The sequence below is a fragment of the Carcharhinus amblyrhynchos genome, chromosome 1, assembly GCF_965287045.1.
Source record: "Carcharhinus amblyrhynchos chromosome 1, sCarAmb.v2.hapA, whole genome shotgun sequence".
Lineage (NCBI taxonomy): Eukaryota > Metazoa > Chordata > Chondrichthyes > Carcharhiniformes > Carcharhinidae > Carcharhinus > Carcharhinus amblyrhynchos.
In genome coordinates, this window is record NC_137324.1 from 2,617,290 (window position 1) to 2,639,763 (window position 22,474).

General features: G+C 45.0%; 1 protein-coding gene across 1 annotated transcript in view; it reads right to left on the reverse strand.

The window, feature by feature from the left end:
* Window positions 1-22,474, reverse strand: part of LOC145348472 (zinc metalloproteinase-disintegrin-like protein H4 subunit A) — a 564,739-nt gene that overhangs the window by 479,778 nt on the left and 62,487 nt on the right. Inside the window, exon 3 of the mRNA XM_080196661.1 lies at window positions 18,890-18,966. Within this exon, the coding sequence (XP_080052787.1) occupies window positions 18,890-18,966 (77 nt within the window). The remainder of the gene's footprint in view (window positions 1-18,889; window positions 18,967-22,474) is intronic.

A 22,474-nucleotide genomic window follows, 5' to 3' on the forward strand; every position in this document is an offset into this window, starting at 1 on the left:
CACACACAGAGACACACACACACACACACACACACAGAGACACACACACACACACACACACACAGACACACACACACACACACAGACACACACACACAGAGACACACACACAGAGACACACACACACACACACACACAGAGACACACACACACACACACACACACACAGACACACACACACACACACACACAGAGACACACACACACACACACACACACAGACACACACACACACACACACAGAAGCAAAAGGGGTACAGTCAATGACATCCTCACAGAGTGGTTAACTCAATTGACATCCAGGGCTTCAATAATAAGATAGAACAGTTAAAGGGAGTAATGAAAGATATCCTGCAACTGTCACTAGCCAAACAAGCCGAGCAGGCTGTTTTAGGGGAGAGGGGTGCCCATACCCAACTAGATGGAGTCACATTAGAAACACATGCCCGTACCATTAACAGCCTCATAGATAGAGAGAGAGAAAACACTGCCCGGGTACAACAGGGACAGCTGTGCCATGCGTACAGTCAGTGGATGACAGGCCAATTGAGACATAATTTGGACCAGGTACACAGGGGGGGAGGTGCCCGATTGGATTGACAGCACCCAGCTAGCACAACTCACAGATCAGAAGCGGGTGCTGGATAACCGAACCTTGAAAGGAATGACACGGGTGTATCCAGTGATCCCCGACTGCGAGGTTAGTGAGAACACGGGAGTAGGGATGGTCTTATTAATCCCGATAGTGACACCAGGCTTGGGACCATTCCCTATTTTCCAAATTGAGAACATCGGTGTTGTTAGGGGCAATACCTCTTCCGCTACCACCTAACCGAAGTCACAGCCATCTCAAGGCCTGGCGCGATGTTCAGTACCTCCATCTCGGGATGCAGACAAAGGGGAGAGATAACCATTTGCCCTCACCCACTGAGACAAGGAGAGACAGCTGAATGTGGGTTTAATACAACGCAGGGCTGTACCCTAGAAATTACACCTACAGACCCACACTTTGCCTGGGCAGGATATGGAGGACGAGGAGGTACTGGGCAGCCACAACAAAAACACCCTTCGTATACAATGGGCTGACATGCCTGTACGCATGGCACAGCTGTCCCTGTTGTACCCGGGCAGTGTTTTCTCTCTCTCTATCTATGAGGCTGTTAATGGTACGGGCATGTGTTTCTAATGTGACTCCATCTAGTTGGGTATGGGCACCCCTCTCCCCTAAAAGAGCCTGCTCAGCTTGTTGGGCTAGTGACAGTTGCAGGATATCTTTCATTGAAGCCAGCCCAAACTTCTGCTTCACCCCTCGCAGACCGGTCACCAATATCCGAAGCAGGCACACTCAATGCCACAGACCCACCGAGAGATGAGCTTAAATATTACCGAGAGCCAGAACAGGCTCCAATCCTACACTTAGCAGAAGTACTGAGAGAGCTCCGTCTCAAAGTGGGACACTCTGTTCAATTATACCACCAGTTACAATCACATATCAAAACCCTAGAGCATGACACAGGGTCAGCCTTACAGAGCCAGACATGGGTCCAGAGGGTGTGGGACTGGGGTCTAAGTGTAGACATTCACCCCTGGATCCGGATAATTTTGCACATACTGGTTGCCATCCAACTCATACAGGCAATATCTTGGGGACTAATAATGTGCTACGCATACCCCCAGCGCAAGAAAACTAATACTAGGAGGGAACTGATCAGAATGATTGGCAATATGGGACAATTAACAAATCGGGAACACTTCTCCCACATACACCTGATTTGACAAAACCCGGGGCTCCCCTAAACTGTACGACTGCAGCGTGCAAATGCAGGGAGCATCAGACATAAAATTTGTTAAGGAAATCAGTCTGAGGGAGGTGGAACAAGTCCGCTCCCAACCGACAGGGGGGAACAGTTATCGGACAACAAATTTTATGAAATTGGGCACACAATATGGAAGCAGGCTAAAATTACACTCAGAGCCTCTCCACTAAAAATCACAAAGTAACACACAGATTAGCAGGCAAGAGCATGCTTTTAGAATGCAAATGAGGGCTAGCACCAAGGGAAGCTGGACAGGGTGGCACCTACAGGAATTAAATTAAAAAACACATCCCCACCCCTCCAAATCAGCACTTCTAAACCAGTTAAACAACCTATGGAGACACCTAAAAATTAGCATAGCTAAGGAAACGTCCCTGGCCCCTCAAACTCTTCAAGATCAATCACACAACCATTGTTCAAACCCCAGAGATTCTAGACCATTAATAACCAATCAGACAAAAACGATTAACACACACTTAAAACAATCATTCTAACACTCGAAAACATCGAGACAGGATGGCTAAAGTTGAATACTGTAAATAAAGTATTCGCATTTGAATCGTATACTACACCGAAGTTCAGGTATAACTGTAGCCTGTTGCGGCGGACCTTTAGAGTGCTTTCGGGACAGTCCGATTGTATGTCCCGACTGCACCTCCGTCGACGTAAAAGAAAATAAAGCTGTGCCGTTATTGAACTTCACCCTGAGTCCATAGTGGTCGTTTCGCCCACTCGCGCTAACAATGTTTAAGGAGATATTCAACTCCTCACAACAAGAGTACGTTCCAGAGTGAAAGAAAGATTGTAAGAGGGAAAGGAATATCCATGGCTAAGCATGGAAGCTAAAAACAACATAAAGACAAAAACGAAGGCATACCATATTGTAAAGGCCAGTGGGAGGTTGGAAGATTGTGAATCTTTTAAAGATCAACACAAGGTTGTTAAATTGTAATAAAAAGAGTAAAGGTAAATAATAACGGACAACTTGCACAAAATATGAAAGAGGGTAGCAAAAGTATAGAAAATTGAAGATGTAGCCAATGTTAGTTCCTTGAAGGATGAGACCGGGGAGTTAATAATGGGGACACAGAAATAGCAGAGATGCGAAAAGAAAATTTTGCCTCAGTTTTCACAGTGGAGGACATAGTACCATCCCAATAGTAATGGACAATGCAGAGGAAATAGAAGGGGAGGAACTTAGATCAATCATCATCAATAGTACTCAAACTATTGACATTCAAGGAAGACAAGTCTCCAAGGCCTGATGGCCTACATCCTAACGTTTTAAAGACAGTGGCAGCAAAGATAGTGGATCCATTGGTTATAATATTCCCTAATTCCCTCGATGAGGGGAAGGTTCTAATGAATTAGAAAAATGATAATGTAATGTCATTATTCAAAAAGGGAGGGAGACAAACAGTAAGAAACTATAGACCAGTTAGTTTAACGTTTGTTGTTGGAAAGTTGTTCGAATCCATTATTAAGGAAGTGCTAACAGTACATTTGGAATGTCAAAACGCAAGCCATCAGAGTTAATATGGTTTTACCAAGTGTAAACCATGTGTGATTAATTTGCTGGACTTCCTCAAAGGTGTAAAAAGCCAAATGTATAACGGGATCTGTGTAAGTAGCATATCTTGGAATTGGGGTCATTAATTAGTGTGAATGGAGGACTGGCTAACTGACAGAAGGCAGCGTCAGGATAAATGGGTTCTTTTCTGGTTAGCAAGATTAATGATTGGGGTGCCATCAGGTTCGATCCTCGGGTCCCAATTATTTACAATAATGACTTGGATACAGAGATGGAAGGTACAATAACTACATTTGTAGATGACACAAAAATAAGAGGGAAAATAAGTTACAAATGGACGTAGATTTGAGATGCCACATTACCCATGAAAGACAATCTAACTACTGCCCCTTGACAGTTCAGTGGTGTTACCATCACTGAATCCCCCACTGTCAACATCCTTGGGGTTACCATTGACCACAAACTTAACTGGACTCATCAAATAAACACCGTGGCTACAAGAGTGGGTCAGAAGCTTGGAATACTGTGGCAAATAACTCACCTCCTGACTCCCTAAAACCTGTCCACCATCTACAAGACACAAGTCAGGAGTGTGAATCAGGAATATAAAAGCAAATTACTGCGGATGCTGGAATCTGAAGCCAAAAGAGGAAATGCTGGAAAATCTCAGCAAGTCTGGCAGCATCTGTAAGGAGCGAAAAGAGCTGACGTTTCGAGTCCAGATAACCCTTTGTCAACATGAAAAGGCATAGAAAGTGAGAGATATTTATACTGCAGGGTGAGGAAATGAAAGATGAGTCATAGCCACAGAAACCAGAGAAAAAGACTGCTAATGGCAGTCCACAGAGTGAATAAAGGGTGTGAATGGCCAAATGACAGAGAAGCTAAAATCAGAGGGTAAACTGTGACAGAAGAAGATGTTGGGGGAGGGGGAAAAAATGGATGGGACAGAGGTAAAATTTAAAAAGGGGAAGCAAAGGGGAAGAAAAGGTAAGGGAAGGGGATAAAGTGGGGGAAAGAATTGGGGGAGAGAAAAGTTGAGAAAGACAATAAGGAAATAAAAGGTAGAGAACAGTAAAAAAAATTCACAAAATAGAATGAAAACAAAGGGGTCAAGGTGGGGTAGAGCTCATCATCTGAAGTTGTTGAATTTGCTGTTAAGACTGGAAAGCTGTAAAGTGCCTAGCTGGAAGATGAGATGTTGTTTCTCCAGTTTGCGTTGAACTTCACCGGAACATTGCATCAGGCCAAGGACAGACACTGGGCATGGGAGCAGGATCGTGTGTTAAAATGGCAAACAACTGGAAGCCATGATGTGGAGATGCCGGTATTGGACTGGGGCAAGCACAGTAAGCAGTCTCACCACACCAGGTTAAAGTCAAATAGGTTTATTTGGCAGCACAAGCTTTCGGAGTCTTGCTCCTCCATCAGGAGAGTGAAGACTTGTGTTCATAAACAGAGCATATACAGACATAAACTCAATTTACAAGATAATGGTTGGAATGCAAATCTTTACAGGTAATCAAGTCTTTACAGGTACAGACAATATGAGTAGAGAGAGGGCCAAGCACAAGTTAAAGAGGTGTGTATTGTCTCCAGTCAGGACAGTTAGTGTGTCAAGCAATCAGAAGGTCAGGGTCCTGACTGCGTACAGCCCAAAGGTGCTCCGTAAAGCACCTTCGTTTGACAAAGGGTTATCTGTACTTGAAACGTCAGCTCTTTTCTCTCCTTACAGATGCTGCCAGACCTGCTGAGAGTTTCCAGCATTTTCTCTTTTGGTGTGATGGAATATTCCTCACTTGCCTGGATAGGTGCAGCTCCAACAACACTCAACAAGCTTAACACCATCCATGACAAAGCTTGATTGACCCCACATCAACAAACATGCACTGACTCCACCACTGACAGTAGCAGCAGTCTGTACTATCTACAAAATGCACTGCAGCAATTCATCAAAGCTAGCACTTTCCAAACCCATGGCCACTTCCATCCAAAAGGAAAAGGAGGCAGATACATAGGAACACCGCTACTTGTAAGTTGCCCTCCAAGCCGCTTACAATCCTGACTTGGAAATATATGATGTGGAGATGCCAGCTTTGGACTGGCGTAAACACAGTAAGAAGTCTCACAACACCAAGTGAAAGTCCAACAGGTTTATTTAATAGCAAAAGCCACTAGCTTTCGGAGCACTGCTCCTTTGTCAGGTGAGTGGGGAGTTCTGATCACAAACATGGCGTATAAAGACAAACATTCAGTTTACAGAACACTGGTTACAATGCAAGTTTTTACTACCAAATAAATCTGTTGGACTTTTACCTGGTGTTGTCAGATTTCTTACTTGGAAATATATTGCAGCTCCTTCACAATTGCTGGGTTATAATTCTGGAATTCACTCCATAATGGCATTCTGGGTCAACCCACAGCACATGGACTGCAGTGTTTCAAGAAGGCAGCTCACCACCACCTTCTCAAGAGCAACGAAGGATGGCCAGGCAGCAAAGAAGGAGTTTAAGATAGATGAGTGTGAGGTTATCCATTTTGATTGGAAAAATGGAAAAGCAACTTGTTATCAACATAGAGAGAGAGAGAGACTTTGGGATACTTTGGTGCAGAAAGATCTGTGTGTCCTTGTGTATGACTAACCGAAATATTCAGGTAAAGCAAATTGGTAAAGTAAGGAAAGCAAATTGAATTTTGATATTGTAGCCAAACAGGCCATCTAAAATGGTGTTTTGTAAAGCACTCTGGGACAACTGGGCAAGAAACTAAACTGACAGGCTGCAGTTTAAAGACAGACAAACAGGCTGCAACCCTGATGAGTGAATACACAGGATATGGGCCATCTCCAGGATGAAAGAGACTTTCTGGTCACACTGGGTTGTGTGCCAGACGTAAAGGCACCGTGAATCCTTATTTAGGAGGAAGGTATGTGACCTATGTGCCTACAACACATACAGGCATGGCCGCCGGGGACACACCCAGAGATCAGTGTGGTAGCACCTGATTGGACTCTTATCGATCAGGGTGATCAAGTCCTGATCGATTGATTGGCAATGGCCAAAAAAAGGGCGCGAAACCAAATGGGGTATAAAGGATGCTGCACAACCAGGAATCTCTCTCTCTGACCCCACGAACAAGCTACAACAATGGTGAACATCGCCAGAAAGAGGACAGCCACCACACCCGAGAAGGAAGAAAGAGAGACCACAGCCAGAATGCCAGACCAGAGCAAAGGACCAAACAACACAGACAACTACCAAGACCAGCACACAGATAAAGGCCAGTATCTGCTTGGGTATTTGTCAGTCACACAAAGTTAAGTCAAGGTCTTGTATTGTACTTGAATTCTAGCATTTTCTGTAAGATAACTTATTGTTGGTCAGGTGGGTGATTATTGATTGTGTGGGTTTAAATAAATATTGTTTGTACTAATAAGACATCTACTCAAAGTCATTTGTCCATCGTATAAGGGTTAAAACAGACTGATTTTTACAACAATATTTATATCTAAAGGAACAGATAATAAAAATAAGTAAGTTTTGCTTTTGTATTATGTAAGGCATCGGTGAGACCGCACCTGAGATACGACTTCAGAACAGCTAATGTGGTTCCGCTATTTAAGAAAGGTTACAGAGATAAACCAGGGGACTACAGACCAGTGAGTTCCCCATATATCTCCTTCACTACCCTCCTAGCATGCTCTTCCGCCTTCAAAGATCTGTGGACAAACGCACCCAGGTCCCTTTGTTCCACAGAACTTCCTAGTGTCCTTTCATTCATTGAGTACTTGCTTGTCAAATTACGCCTTCCAAAGCGCATCATCTCACACTTTTCAGGGTTAAATTCCCTCTGCCATTTATCTGCCCATTTGACCATTCTGTCCATATTTTCTTGCAGCCCTCAACCTTACTGTTAACCTCCTGGCCAATCTTTGTGTCATCTGCATACTTACTAAGCCTACCTCCCACATAATCATCAATGTCATTTACATATGCCCTTGAGAAGGTGGTGTTGAGCTACCATCTTGAATCACTGCAGTCCTTATTCTGTGAGTTGACCCACATTTGGAATATTATGTGCAGTTTTGGTCACCTCACTATCAGAAGGATGTGGAAACATTGGAGAGAGTGCAGAGGAGATTTACCAGGATGCTGCCTGGTTTGGAGGGTAGGTCTTATGAGGAAAGGTTGAGGGAGCTGAGGCTTTTCTCTTTAGAGCGGAGGAGGATGAGAGGCGACTTAATCGAGGTTTATAAGATGATGAGGGGAAATAGAGTGGACGTTCAGAGACTATTTCCTTGGGTGGATGTAACTGTTACTCAGGGGCATAACTATAAGATTCATGGTGGGAGATATTGGAGGGATGTCCGAGGTAGATTCTTTACTCAGAGAGTGGTTGGGGTGTGGAATAGACTGCCTGCTGTGATAGTGGAGTCGGACACTTTAGGAACTTTCAAGTGGTTATTGGATAGGCACATGGAGCACATCAGAATGATAGGGAGTGGGATAGCTTGATCTTGGGTTTGGACATAGCTCAGCACAACATCGAGGACAAAGGGCCTGTACTGCGCTGTACTGTTCTATGTTCTATGACCCACAATGTTGTTGGGGAGGGAATTTCAGAATTTTGATTCAGCGACTGCGAAGAAATGGCAATATATTTCCAAGTCAGGCTCGTGAGTGGCTTGGAGGGGATCTTGCAGGCGATGGTCTTCTCATTTATCTGTTGCCCTTGTCCTTCTAAATTGAAGTGGTTGTGGGTTTGGAAGGTGCTGTCAATGCATCTTTAGTGAACTGCTGCAGTGCATCTTGTAGTAGACCCTGCTGCTACTGAGCATCAGTGGTGGAGGGGCTGAGTATTTTTGTAGATGTGGTGCAAAGCCAGCTGCTTTGTCCTGGATGGTATCAAGCTTCTTGAGTGTTGTTAGAGCTGCACTCATCCAGGCAAGTGGGAAATACTCCATCACAGGATCCTGACTTGTGCCTTGTAGATGGTGGATAGGCTTTGGGGAGTCAGGAGGTGAGTTTGTTGCTGCAGTATTCCTAGCCTCTGTTCTGCTCTTGTAGCCATTATGTTTATGCGGTGAGTCCAGTTGAGTTTCTTGTCACTGGTAACCCGAAGGATGTTGACGGGGGCGGATTCAGTGATGGTAACACCACTGAATGTCAAAGGGTGGTGGTTAGTGTTTCTTATTGGCGATGGTCATTACCTGGCATTTTGTAGCACAAATGTTACTTGCCACTTGTCAGCCTAAGCCTGGATATTGTCCAGATCTTGTTGCATTTGAACATGGACTGTTTCAGTATCTGAGGGATTGTGAACGGTGCTGAATATTGTGCAATCATCGGTGAACATCCCCACTTCTGGCCTTATGGAGGGAAGGTCATTGATGAAGCAGCTGAAGATTGTTGGGCCAAGGACCCTGAGGGACTCCTGCAGAGTTATCCTGGAGCTGGGATTACTGACCCTCCACAACCACAACCATCTTCCTATGTATCAGGTATAACTCTAACCAGCGGAGAGTTTGCCCCCGATACCCATTAGAACAAAGAACAAAAACAAGGAACAAAACAGCCTGGGAAACAGGCCCTTCGGCCCAACGAGCCCGCACCGCCATTTTAACATCATGAGTCCCCTCTCCACCCATGACCCTTGTCTATGCTTACGGCATTCCACATTGAGGGGAGACTAATTTAGGGACAATTTGTTACACCAATCAGCCTAACAGCACATCTTTGGGGTGTGGGAGGAAACCGGAGCCCCCGGAGAAAACCCACGCAAGCACAGGGAGAATGCGCAAACTCCCACAGACACCGGCCCAAATCCATGTGTCTGCACAGCAATCAGTGATAGTCACTGAGCTGTCGTCTTGCCCAGTATCTGGTCCAGTTTAGGCACACACTAACGACATGAAGCACTAGGCTATTCTCAAAACAACCAAGATCAGCCCTCGTACGACCCATCGCGAGTATGCCCCTTGTTGGATAACAAGGCGGACCGAATCACCTGTGGATTAAAAGAGAAAGACATCAGTATCATCCACATCCTTATACACACATTCAAGGGAATCCCCAAGTGAAACAAGTGAGCCAGAAAATATGTTGGAAGGTCCATAGGAATCAATTGATTCCCAGAGACGTCCCAAGGCTCCTGAACCTTATTTAAAACAGTCTCCTGTATCCCTCCATCTCCATCCCGCTCATGTGCCTAAGTAACTCTTAAACAACTCCAGCGTGCCTGCCTCCACCACCATGCTTGGCAGAGCATTCCATACCCCCACTACCCTCTGTGTGAGAAACCTCCCTCTAACATCCGAATTATACCTCGCCCCCCCCCTCACCCTAAGCCCGTGGCCCCTCATAATGTGCGTTTCCAACCTAGGAAAAAGCTTACCTCTGTTTACTCTATCTATACCCTTCATTATCTTATATACCTCGATTAGATCCCCCCTCAGTCGCCGTCTTTCAAGGGAAAACAGCCCCAATTTGCCCAATCTTTCCTCATAACCCAGTCCTTCCATACCAGGCAACATCCTGGTAAACCTCCTCTGCACTCTCTCCAGAGTCTCCACGTCCTTCCAGTAGTAACTTAGTCAACTTAACAACAACTGAGGTCAGACTCACTGGTAAGTCCTGCCTCACAAATTTGATTGAACTCTTTGAGGAGGTAACTAAGTGTGTAGACGAAGGTAGAGCAGTTGATGTTGTATACATGGATTTTAGTAAGGTGTTTGATAAGGTTCCCCGTGGTAGGCTCATGAAGAAAATAAGGAGGTGTGGGATAGAAGGAAATTTGGCCGATTGGATAAGTAACTGGCTGTATCATAGAATAAAGAGGGTGGAGGCCAGTTACCAGCAGTGTATCACAGGGATCAGGGCTGGGTCCTCTGCTGTTTGTGATCTTTATCAATGATTTGGAAGAGGGGGCTGAAGGGTGGGTTAGTAAATTTGCTGATGACACCAAGATTGGTGGAGTAGTGGATGAGGTGGAGGGCTCTTGCAGGCTGCAAAGAGACATTGATAGGATGCAGAGCTGGGCCGAAAAGTGGCAGATGGAGTTTAACCCTGATAAGTGAGAGGTGATTCATTTTGGTAGGACGAACTTGAATGTGATTACAGGGTCAACAGCAGGGTTCTGAGGAACGTGGAGGAACAGAGAGATCTTGGGGTTCATATCCACAGATATGTGAAGGTTGCCACTCAAGCTCATAGAGCCGTGAAGAAGGCTTATAGTGTGTTAGCGTTTATTAACAGGGGATTTGAGTTTAAGAGCCGTGGGGTTCTGCTGCAACTATACTGGACCTTGGGTGAGACCACATTTGGAATATTGTGTTCAGTTCTGGTTACCTCACTATAAGAAGGATGTGGAAGCATTGGAGAGAGTGCAGAGGAGATTTACCAGGATGCTGTCTGGTTTGGAGGGCAGGTCTTATAGAACGTAGAGCATAGAACACTACAGCACAAACAGGCCCTTTGGCCCACAAGTTGCGCTGATCATATAAGAACATAAGAACATAAGAAATAGAAGCAGGAGTAGGCCATCTAGCCCTTCGAGCCTGCCCCGCCATTCAATAAGATCATGGCTGATCTGAAGTGGATCAGTTCCACTTTCCCGCTTTCTCCCCATAACCCTTAATTCCCCTTGTCCATCAGAAACCTATCTACCCGTGACTTAAATATATTTATCGAGGCAGCCTCCACCACTTCAACGGGCAGAGAATTCCAGAGATTCACCACCCTTTGAGTGAAGAAGTTCCTCCTTAACTCAGACCTAAACTGCCCCCCCCGCTTTATCTTAAGGCTGTGCCCTCTAGTCCTGCTGTCCTTTCTGAGCAGGAAGAATCTCTCTACTTCTACCCTATCCATCCCCTTCATTATCTTATACGTTGCTATAAGATCCCCCCCCTCATCCTTCTAAACTCCAACAAGTACAGACCCAGTCTATTTAGTCTCTCTTCATAGTCCAACCCCCTCATCTCCGGTATCAGCCTAGTGAACCTCCTCTGCACTCCCTCCAAGGCCAAAATATCCTTGTGCAAGTGCAGCGACCAAAACTGCACACAGTACTCCAGCTGCGGCCTCTCCAGTGCCCTGTACAGTTGCAGCAAGACCTCCCTGCTTTTATATTCTATCCCCCTCGCTATGAAGGCCAGCATCCCATTCGCCTTCCTGACCACCTGCTGCACCTGCAGACTGGGTTTTTGCGATTCGTGCACAAGGACCCCCAGGTCCCTCTGCACCGTCGCCTGCTGCAGTTTTTCACCCTTTAAATAATAATCCCTCCTACTATTATTTCTGCCAAAGTGGATAACCTCACACTTGCCAACATTATACTCCATCTGCCAGCTCCTCGCCCCAGCGATCCCTGCGGCACTCGATCCCTGCGGCACTCCACTAGTCACCAACCGCCAATCAGAATAGCACCCATTGATACCAACTCTCTGCTTCCTATTAGACAACCAATCCTCTATCCACGTTAACACCTTACCCCCAACTCCGTGCACCCTAACCTTCTGAAGCAACCTTTTATGAGGCACCGTATCAAACGCCTTTAGAAAATCTAAAAATACCACATCCACCGGTTCCCCTCTGTCCACCACACTAGTCACATCCTCATAGAAATCCAATAAATTCGTCAAACACGACTTCCCCTTAACGAATCCATGCTGCGTCTGCTCGATCAAACCATTCTTTTCTCGGTACCTCGCTATTTCTTCCTTGATGACGGACTCTAGCATTTTTCCAAGTACAGACATTAAACTAACTCGCCTATAATTCCCTGCCTTTTGCCTGCTACCTTTTTTAAACAGCGGCGTAACATTAGCCATTTTCCAATCTTCCAGCACTTCCCCGGAGTCCAGCGAATTTTGATAAATAATTACTAAGGCATCCACTATCACCTCTGCCATTTCCTTCAGAACCCTGAGTTGCACTCCATCCGGTCCTGGGGACTTGTCTACCTTCAGTCCCATTAGTCCATCAAGCACTACCTCTCTAGTGATAGTAATCGCATTCAGGCCCTCATCTCCTACCATCCTTCTATCTTTAATATCCGGCAAACTATTTGTGTCCTCCTCCGTGAAGACCAAGGCAAAAAACTTATTTAAAGCCTTAGCCATTTCCTCATCACCCACCGCTAAATCCCCCCTCTCATCATCTAAGAGTCCAACATTCACTCTAGCCAGCCTCTTCTTCCTTATATATTTGTAAAAACTTTTACTGTCTTTTTTTATATTTAGAGCTAGTTTAGCTTCATACTCTATCCTTCCTTTCTTTATCGCTTTCTTAGTCATTCTTTGTTGATTTTTAAACCTTTCCCAATCTTCTACTCGCCCACTATTTTTATCCACTCTGAACGCATCAGCTTTTAATTTAATACTCTCCTTTATTTCCTTCGATAACCACGGCTGATTATCCCTTCTCCTACATTCCTTCTTTACCATCAGAATAAATTTCTGCTGAGCACCGAAAAAGATCTCCCTAAAGATCCTCCACTGTTCCTCAGTCATCCTACCAACCAATCTGCGCCCCCAATCTACATTCGCCAATTCCTCTCTCATCCTATCGTACTCCCCTCTGTTCAAACAGAGGTCACAGGTTCGGGACCCTACTTTCTCATTCTCCATCTGTATCAAAAACTCAACCATACAATGATCACTCGTCCCAAGAGGATCCCTTACAACAAGATCCCTAATTCTTCCCGCCTCATTACATAACACCAGATCTAAGATAGCTCGCTCTCTCGTCAGTTCCGTCACACACTGTTCAAGGAAACTATCCCGGCAGCATTCCAAGAACTCTTCCTCAAGCCCACCATGTCCGACTTGGGTCAGCCAATCAATATGCAGATTAACATCCCCCATAATTATCGCCGTGCCGTTTCTGCACACATCAATTATTTAAGAACATAAGAAATAGGAGCAGGAGTAGGCCATCTAGCCCCTCGAGCCTGCCCCGCCATTCAATAAGATCATGGCTGATCTGTCGTGGCTCAGTTCCACATTCCCACCCTCTCCCCATAACCCTTAATCCCCTCTCTTATCAAAAACCCATCAACCCGCGTCTTAAAAATATTTAGCGAGGCAGCCTCCACCACTTCAACGGGCAGAGAATTCCAGAGATTCACCACCCTTTGAGTGAAGAAGTTCCTCCTCAACTCCGTTCTAAACCGCCCCCCTTTATCTTGAGGCTGTGCCCCCTAGTCCTACTATCCTTTCTGAGCGGGAAGAGTCTCTCCACCTCTATCCTATCCATCCCATTCATCATCTTATACGTCTCAATGAGATCTCCCCTCATTCTTCTAAACTCTAACGAGTACAAGCCTAGTTTATTCAGCCTCTCCTCATTGCTCAACCCCCTCAACTCCGGTATCAGCCTAGTAAACCTCCTCTGCACTCCCTCCAAGGCCAAAATATCCTTGCGCAGGTGCGGCGACCAAAACTGCACACAGTACTCCAGCTGCGGCCTCACCAATGCCCTATACAGCTGCAGCAAGACCTCCCTACTTTTATTTTTATTTGTTTGTGTTAAAGTATGTGAAATTTTTCTAACAGCTGATAGTTAAATGTGACTGTTATTTTGTAGACTTTGCAAATCTTACCTGTTTGTATTAGTGGGAATCGCCACCCAGATGGTAGTTTACAATACCAGCTTTTAACAGCTGCTGATGGCAGAATCATGATACCGGCTTTTAACAGGAAGAGTCCTGCTGGGACAGCCATGTTCACACAAGTAACTTCAAAGAAGGGATGCCGGTATCACTGCAGAAGGGATTCCCTATGTCCTGACTGCAGGACTGTAATTCCTGATTAACTCTGGGGCTGCATCACGACCCAGGAAGGAAGAACTGGAGGTCTGGCAGGAATTAGAACTTTTGAATCGTGATTCCTGCTGGAGCTCATAATGTATAAATGTCCACTTGAGTTTGTGTTCTATGAGAAGTCTGGTAAGCCTTAATCGGAGCCAGTTTCTCCCCAAAGCTTTGGAATAAGCCACTGTATTTTTGACTCACTAACAGTCTTTGAGGTATTATTATACCTATAACAAACCGGAAGAAATAGCAGAGGTACTTAATGAATACTTTACTTCACTATGGAAAAGGATCTTGGTGGTTGTAGTGCAGACTTGCAGCAGACTGAAAAGCTTGAGCATGTAGTTATTAGGAAAGAGGATGTGTTGGAGCTTTTGAAAAGTTTCAAGTTAGATAAGATACCGGATGGGATGTACCCCAGGCTACTGTGGGCGGCGAGGGAGGAGATTGCTGAGCCTCTGGCGATGATCTTTGTGTCATCAGTGGAGATGGGAGAGGTTCTGAAGGATTGGAGGATTGCGGATGTTGTTCCTTCGTTCAAGAAAGGGAGTAGAGATAGCCCTGGAAATTATAGACCAGTGAGTCTAACCTCAGTGATTGGTAAATTGATGGAGAAGATCCTGAGAGGCAAGATTTATGAACATTTGGAGAGGAATAAAATGATTAAGAATAGTCAGCATGGCTTTATCAAAGGCAGATCATGCCTTATGAGCCTGATTGAATTTTCTGAAGATGTGACTAAACACATAGATGAAGGAAGAGCAGTAGATGTAGTATATATGGACTTCAGCAAGGCATTTGATAAAGTGCTCCATAGAACATAGAACATAGAACATTACAGCGCAGAACAGGCCCTTCGGCCCACGATGTTGCGCCGACCAGTTACAAAAACAATGACCCACTAGCCTATACCAATCCCTTTTCGTCCATAAACCTATCCAGAGATCTCTTAAACGCCCCCAAACTAGACGCATTTACAACTGCAGCAGGCAGGGCATTCCAATCCCTCACCACCCGCTGGGTAAAGAACCTGCCCCTGACATCTGTCCTGTAGCTACCCCCCCTTAATTTAAAGCCATGCCCCCTCGTGCTAGCTTTCTCCATCCGAGGAAAAAGGCTATCACCATCCACCCTATATAAACCTCTAATCATCTTATATGTTTCAGTAAGATCCCCTCTTAGCCGCCTTCTTTCCAATGAAAACAACCCTAAATCCCTCAGTCTCTCCTCATAGGACCTCCCCACCATACCAGGCAACATCCTAGTAAACCTCCTCTGCACCCTCTCCAACGCCTCCACATCCTTCCTGTAATGTGGGGACCAGAACTGCACACAGTACTCCAAGTGCGGCCGCACCAGAGTTGTGTACAGTTGCAACATGACGCTGCGACTCCTAAATTCAATCCCCCTACCAATAAACGCCAAGACACCGTACGCCTTCTTAACAACCTTATCTACTTAAGCTTAACCTTAACCTTATCTACTTAACCTTATCCATGCAAGGCTTATTGAGAAAGTGAGAGGGCATGGGATCCAAGGGGACATTGCTTTGTGGATCCAGAACTGGCTTGCCCACAGAAGGCAAAGAGTGGTTATAGATGGGTCATATTCTACATGGAGGTTGGTCACCAGTGGAGTGCCGCAGGGATCTGTTCTGGGACCCTTGCTCTTTGTGATCTTTATAAATGACCTGGATGAGGAAGTGGAGGGATGGGTTGGTAAGTTTGCTGATGACACAAAGGTTGGAGATGTTGTGGATAGTGTGGAGGGACGTCAGAAGTTGCAGCGAGACATAGATAGGATGCAAGACTGGGTGGAGAAGTGGCAGATGGAGTTCAACCCAGATAAGTGTGAAGTGGTTCATTTTGGCAGGTCAAATAGGATGGCAGAATATAATATAGGACTCTTGGCAGTGTGGAAGATCAGAAGGATCTTGGGGTCCGAGTTCATAGGACGCTCAAAGCAGCTGCGCAGGTTGAAGCTGTGGTTAAAAAGACGTATGGTGTATTGGCCTTTTTCAATCGAGGGATTGAGTTCAGGAGTCGAGAGAAATGTTGCAGCTATATAGGACACTGGTTAGACCCCACTTGGAGTACTGCGCTTACTTCTGGTCGCCTCATTACAGGAAGGATGTGGAAGCCATAGAAAGGGTGCAGAGGAGATTTCCAAGGATGTGGCCTGGATTGGGGAGCATGCCTTATGAGGATAGGTTGAGGGAGCTCAGCCTTTCCTCCTTGGAGAGATGAAAGATGAGGGGTGACCTGATAGAAGTGTATAAAATGTTGAGAGGTATTGATTGAGTGGACAGTCAGAGGCTTTTTCCCAGGGCTGAAATGGCTGCCACAAGAGGACACTGGTTCAGGGTGCTGGGGATTAGGTACAGAGGAGATGTCAGGGTTAAGGATCTGATTAAGGATACGCAGCATGGCTTTGTAAAGGGGAAGTCTTGCCTTACGAATCTGGTAGAATTCTTTGAGGAGGTGACAAAAACGGTCGTCGAAGGACGAGCTGTTGATGTCGTCTATATGGATTTCAGTAAGGCGTTTGACAAAGTCCCTCATGGTAGGTTGGTACAGAAGATTAAAGCTCATGGGATATGTGGCCAGGTATCTAGATGGGTAGAGAACTGGCTTGCAAAGAGGAGTCAGACAGTAGTAGTGGAGGGGTCCTTTTCTAGCTGGAGGTCTGTCACTAGTGGTGTGCCGCAGGGCTCGGTACTGGGACCTCTTCTCTTTGTAGTGTATATAAATGATTTGGAAGAGGGAGTAGGTGGTGTGATCAGCAAATTTGCTGATGACACCAAGATGGCTGGATTGGCGGGCAGTGAGGAGCAGTGGCTGGCAATACAACAGGATATTGATAGGCTGGTTGACTGGGCAGATACATGGCAAATGGAGTTTAATCCGGATAAATGTGAGGTGATGCATTTTGGCCGGAATAATGTAGGGGGGAGTTATATGGTAAAGGGTAAGCCCGTAAGGAGTATAGAATCGCAGCGAGACCTGGGGGTGCAAGTGCACAAGTCTTTGAAGGTGGCAGTGCAAGTGGAGAGTGTGGTGAAGAAAGCCTATGGTATGTTAGCCTTTATAGGAAGGGGTATAGAATATAAGAGCTGGAGTCTAATGTTGCAGTTGTACAGAACGTTGGTTAGGCCGCATTTGGAGTACTGCGTCCAGTTCTGGTCACCTTACTACTGGAAGGACGTGGAGACTCTGGAGAGAGTGCAGAGGAGGTTTACCAGGATGTTGCCTGGTATGGAAGGACTGGGGTATGAGGAAAGATTGAAGAAATTGGGGCTGTTTTCCCTTGAAAGACGGTGACTGAGGGGGGATCTACTAGAGGTATATAAGATTATGAAGGGTATAGATAGAGTAAACAGAGGTAAGCTATTTCCTATGATAGAGACACATAGGACAAGGGGCCATGGACTTAAGGTGAGAGGGGAGAGGTACAACACAGATATTAGAGGGAGGTTTTTCACACAGAGGGTAGTGGGGGTATGGAATGCTCTGCCAAGTAAGGTGGTGGAGGCAAACACACTGGAGTCATTCAAGAGTAACTTAGACAGGCACATGACTGGATTGGAGATGGGTGGATACAGGAGATTGTTTTAAATAAGGGTTATTAGCATTGGGGCGTCCCTGGTAATGTAAATGGATATGGTACAACAATAATGTTTTTTTTTTCTCTTTTTCATTCACAGGTTTTAAGTCGGTCCGCCTTGTGTCCAACGAGGGGCATACGCGCGATGGGTCGTACTTGGGCTGCTCTTGGTTGTTTGAGGTTGGCCTAGTGCTTCATGTCGTTAGTGTGTGCCTAAACTGGACCAGATACTGGGCAAGACCACAGCTCAGTGACTATCACTGTTTGCTGTGCAGACACATGGATTTGGGCCGGTGTCTGTGGGAGTTTGCACATTCTCCCTGTGCTTGCATGGGTTTTCTCCGGGTGCTCCGGTTTCCTCCCACACCCCAAAGATGTGCTGTTAGGCTGATTGGCAGGAATAAATTGTCCCTAAATCAGTTTCCCTCAATCTGGATGGCCATAAAATCATAGATAAGGGTCATGGGTGGAGGGGGAGACAGGTGGTGTTAAGAAGGCGGCGTGGGCTCGTTGGGCCGAAGGGCCTGTTTCCCAGGCTGTTTTGTTCTTTGTTCTTTGTTAAGTTTTTCACTCAGAGAGTGGTGGGTGCATGGTATGGGCTGTCAGCAATGGTGGTGGAGGTGGATTCGATAGGGTCTTTTAAGAGACTTTTAGGTAAGTACATGGAACTTAGTAAGATAGAGGGTTATAGGTAAACCTAGTAATCTTTAAGGTCGGGACATGTTCGGCATAACTTTATGAGCCGCAGGGCCTGTATTGTGCTGTAGTTTTTCTATGTTTCTATGTCTATGTTTCTATGTTGGTTCTTTACTCAGAGAGTGGTTGGGGTGTGGTTGTGGTAGCAGAGTCAGATACTTTAGGAACTTTCAAGTGGTTATTAGATAGGCACATGGAGCACACCAGAATGATAGGGAATGGTTTAGCTTGATCTTGGTTTTGGACAAAGCTCGGCACAACATTGAGGGTCGAAGGGCCAGTACTGTGCTGTACTGTTCTATAAACAGTTTTTACCCTGGATCACAGTAGCATCCAACAGCTCCACCGGCTGAAGTCTTGACATATCACCTGTCTTGCTATCTTTAATGTGTCTTCCTTAACCATTGAGTTATAGAAAACAAGATCAACTCACTTATTTTTGCTGAGATCCAGCACGAACTCCTTTCCCTCTAGCTCCACCGAGATGCTGATGTGGTTTGGATAGCTTTCCTTCACAGGGCACAAAGAAATACAGGAAATAAGAAGCTATTTATTCATCTGAATCTGATATAGTTACAGGGCAGTAATGATTCTTTATCTGTTCATTGGCATAGCTGGCTAGGAAAGCATTTGTTGGCAATCTCTAGTTGAAAATGGGGAGGTAGTAAATTGGATTAGACACTGGCTCAGTGGAAGAAGCCAGAGAGTGGTTGTGGAGGATTGCTTCTCTGAGTGGAGGCCTGTGACGAGTGGTGTGCCGCAGGGATCGGTGTTGGGTCCATTGTTGTTTGTCCTGAATATCAATGATCTGGATGATAATGTGGTAAATTGGATCAGCAAATTTGCTGATGATACAAAGACTGGAGGTGTAGTGGACAGAGAAGAAGATTTTCAAAGCTTGCAGAAGGATTTAGACCAACAAGGAAAATGGGCTGAAAAATGGCAAATGGAATTTAACGCAGACAAGTGTGAGGTACTGCACTTTGGAAGGACAAACCAAAGTAGAACGTACAGGGTAAATGGTAGGATTCTGGAGAGTGCAGTTGAACAGAGGGATCTGGGAATACAGGTACAGAATTCCCCAAAAGTGACATCACAGGTGGATAGGGTTGTAAAGAGTGCTTTTGGTACATTGGCCTTTGTAAATCGGAGTATCGAGTATAAAAGTTGGAGTGTTATGGTAAGGTTGTATAAGGCATTGGTGAGGCCAAATTTAGAGTATTGTGTACAGTTTTGGTCACCTAGTTACAGGAAGGATGTAAATAAGTTTGAAAGAGTGCAGAGAAAGTTCACGAGGATGTTGTCGGGACTTGAGAAGCTGAGTTACAGAGAGAGATTGAATAGGTTAGGACTTTATTCCCTGGAGCATAGAAGAATGAGGGGAGATTTGATAGAGGTGTATAAGATTTTGATGGGTATAGATAGAGTGAATGCAAGCAGGCTTTTTCCACTGAGGCGAGGGGAGAAAAAAATCAGAGGGCATGGGTTAAGGGTGAAAAGTTTAAAGGGAATATTAGGTGGGGGCTTCTTCACTCGAGAGTGGTGGGAGTGTGAATGAGCTGCCAGATAAAGTGGTAAATATGGGGTCACTTTTAACGTTTAAGAAAAACTTTGATGGGTACATGGATGAGAGGGGTGTGGAGGGATATGGTCTAAGTACAGGTCAGTGGGACTAGGCAAAAAATGGTTCGGCACAGATAGGAGGGGCCAAAGGGCCTGTTTCTGAGCTGTAATTTTCTATGTTTCTATGGGAAAATAATGGTGCTGGTGACCCACCTTCTTGAACTGCGGCAGTCCATGTGGTGTAGATACAGCTGCAGTGCTGTGATGGAGGGAGTTCCAGTATTTTGACTCAATGACAATGAACTACCAGAATCAACTACAGCTGTGAGGAGGGATGATATACTAAATGAAGCATCAAATGAGGCCAGAGGATGCAAAATTCTTGAAGTACATTCAAGAGGAATCTTTATCGTCAGCCCAATGAGCGAGGGTGCAACTTTGGTTTCAGAAAGATTCCAGCAATTCTTTTAAAGGGTGTGCCAATGTAAAAAAATAAAGATGGAAACCTACCCCACCATGGAACATCCACACCATCACCCTCACCGCCCCACACCCAAATCATGATGGTTTCACATGGAGGGAACTGGAGTTCCCATGCATCTGCGGCCCCTGGTCTTCCAGGTGGTCAATATTATGGTTTGGAAGGCGCCCTAGAAGGAACCTTGGCAAGTTTTTAATTTGATTTGATTTATTATTGTCACATGTAAAGCAAATTTTATTTATTCGTCACAAGCAAGGCTTTCATTCATGAAATGAAGTTACTGTAAAATTTCCCTAGTCGCCACACTGCAGTGCCTGTTCAGATCAATGTACCTAACCAGCACATCTTTCAGAATATGGGAGGAAACCTCAGCACTCAGAGGAAACCCACACAGACAGTGACCCAAGCCAGGAATCAAACCCAGGTCTCTGGTGCTGTGAGGCAGTAGTGCTAACAACTGTGCTACTGTTCTACCCATCAAATAGCGTACCATGAAAAGTATTGTTTCCTGTTCTCTATTCAGACAAAGCATACCGATCATAGAGAAGGAAATGAGAATGCAGAATATAGTGTTACAGTCATAGCTAGGGTCCAGAGAAAGATTAACTTAATGCAAAGTAGGTCCATTCAAAAGTCTGATGGCAGCAGGAAAGAAACTGTTTTTCTGCTGATTAATACATGACCTCAGACTTTGTATCTTTTTCCTACTGGAAGAAGATGGAAGAGAGAATGTACAGGCTGCATGGGGTCTTTAATTATGCTGGGTGCTTTGCCGAGGAAACAGGAAGTGTAGACAGAGCCAATGGATGGAAGACTGGTTTGCGTGATGGATTGGGTTACATTCACGTAGTTCCTTGAGGTCTTGGTCAGAGCAGGAGCCACACCAAGCTGTGATACAACCAAAAAGAATGCTTTCTATAGTATATCTGTAAAAGTCAGTGAGAGTTGTAGCTGACATGCCAAAGTTGTTGCTATGCATCTTGTAGACAGCATATAGGCACATCTACATGGTGGAGGAAATATAAACATACAGACTTACAAGTTTAAAATCGTGGACAGGATGCCACCAAGCAAGGTGTAAGTTGTTGAATTTACCAAGTTGAGGTTCGATCTTAAACCTTCCAGGCTACTGTGCTCATATTTTGTTGGAATGGAAGCAGAATGTTCTTTATTCTTTCCTGGGATGCAAATGTTGCAGGCAAGGCCAGCATTTATCGCTCATTTCTAACAGCACTTCAACTAAATGTCTTGCTGGAACAATCCGGCTCCCGCAGATTGGAAAACAGCAAATGTGACACCACTGTTTAAAAAAATGAGGTAGATAAAAGGCAGGTAACTATAGGCCGGTTATCTTCTATAGTAGGGGAAAATGCTTGAATCTATCATCAAGGAAGAAATAGCAAGACATCCAGATATAAATTGTCCCATTGGTAAGATGCAGCATGGGTTTGTGAAGGGCAGGTCATGTTTGACTAATTTGGTGGAATTTTTTGAGAACATTACATGTGCAGTGGACACTGGGGAATCTGTGGATGTGGTGTAGCTGGATTTCCAGAAGGAATTTGACAAGGTACGCAACAAAGACTGTTACATAAGATAAAGGTGCACAGTTTCACAGGTAATGTATTAGCATGGATTGAGGATTGGTTAACAAACAGAAAGCAAAGAGTGGGGGTAAATGGGTGTTTTTCTGCTTGGCAATCAGTGACTAATGTGCCTCAGTGATCAATGTTGAGACCACAATTGTTGACAATTTACATAGATGATTTGGAGTTGGGGACCAAGTGTAATGTGTCAAAATTCGTAGATGACACGAAGATGGGTAGAAGAGCAAAGTGTGCAAAGGACGCTGAAAGTCTGCAAAGGAATATAGATAATTTAAGTGAATGGGAGAACAATGTTGGTAAATGTGAGGTCATCATTTTGGTAGGAATAACATCAAAATGGACTATTATTTAAAAGGTAAAACATTGT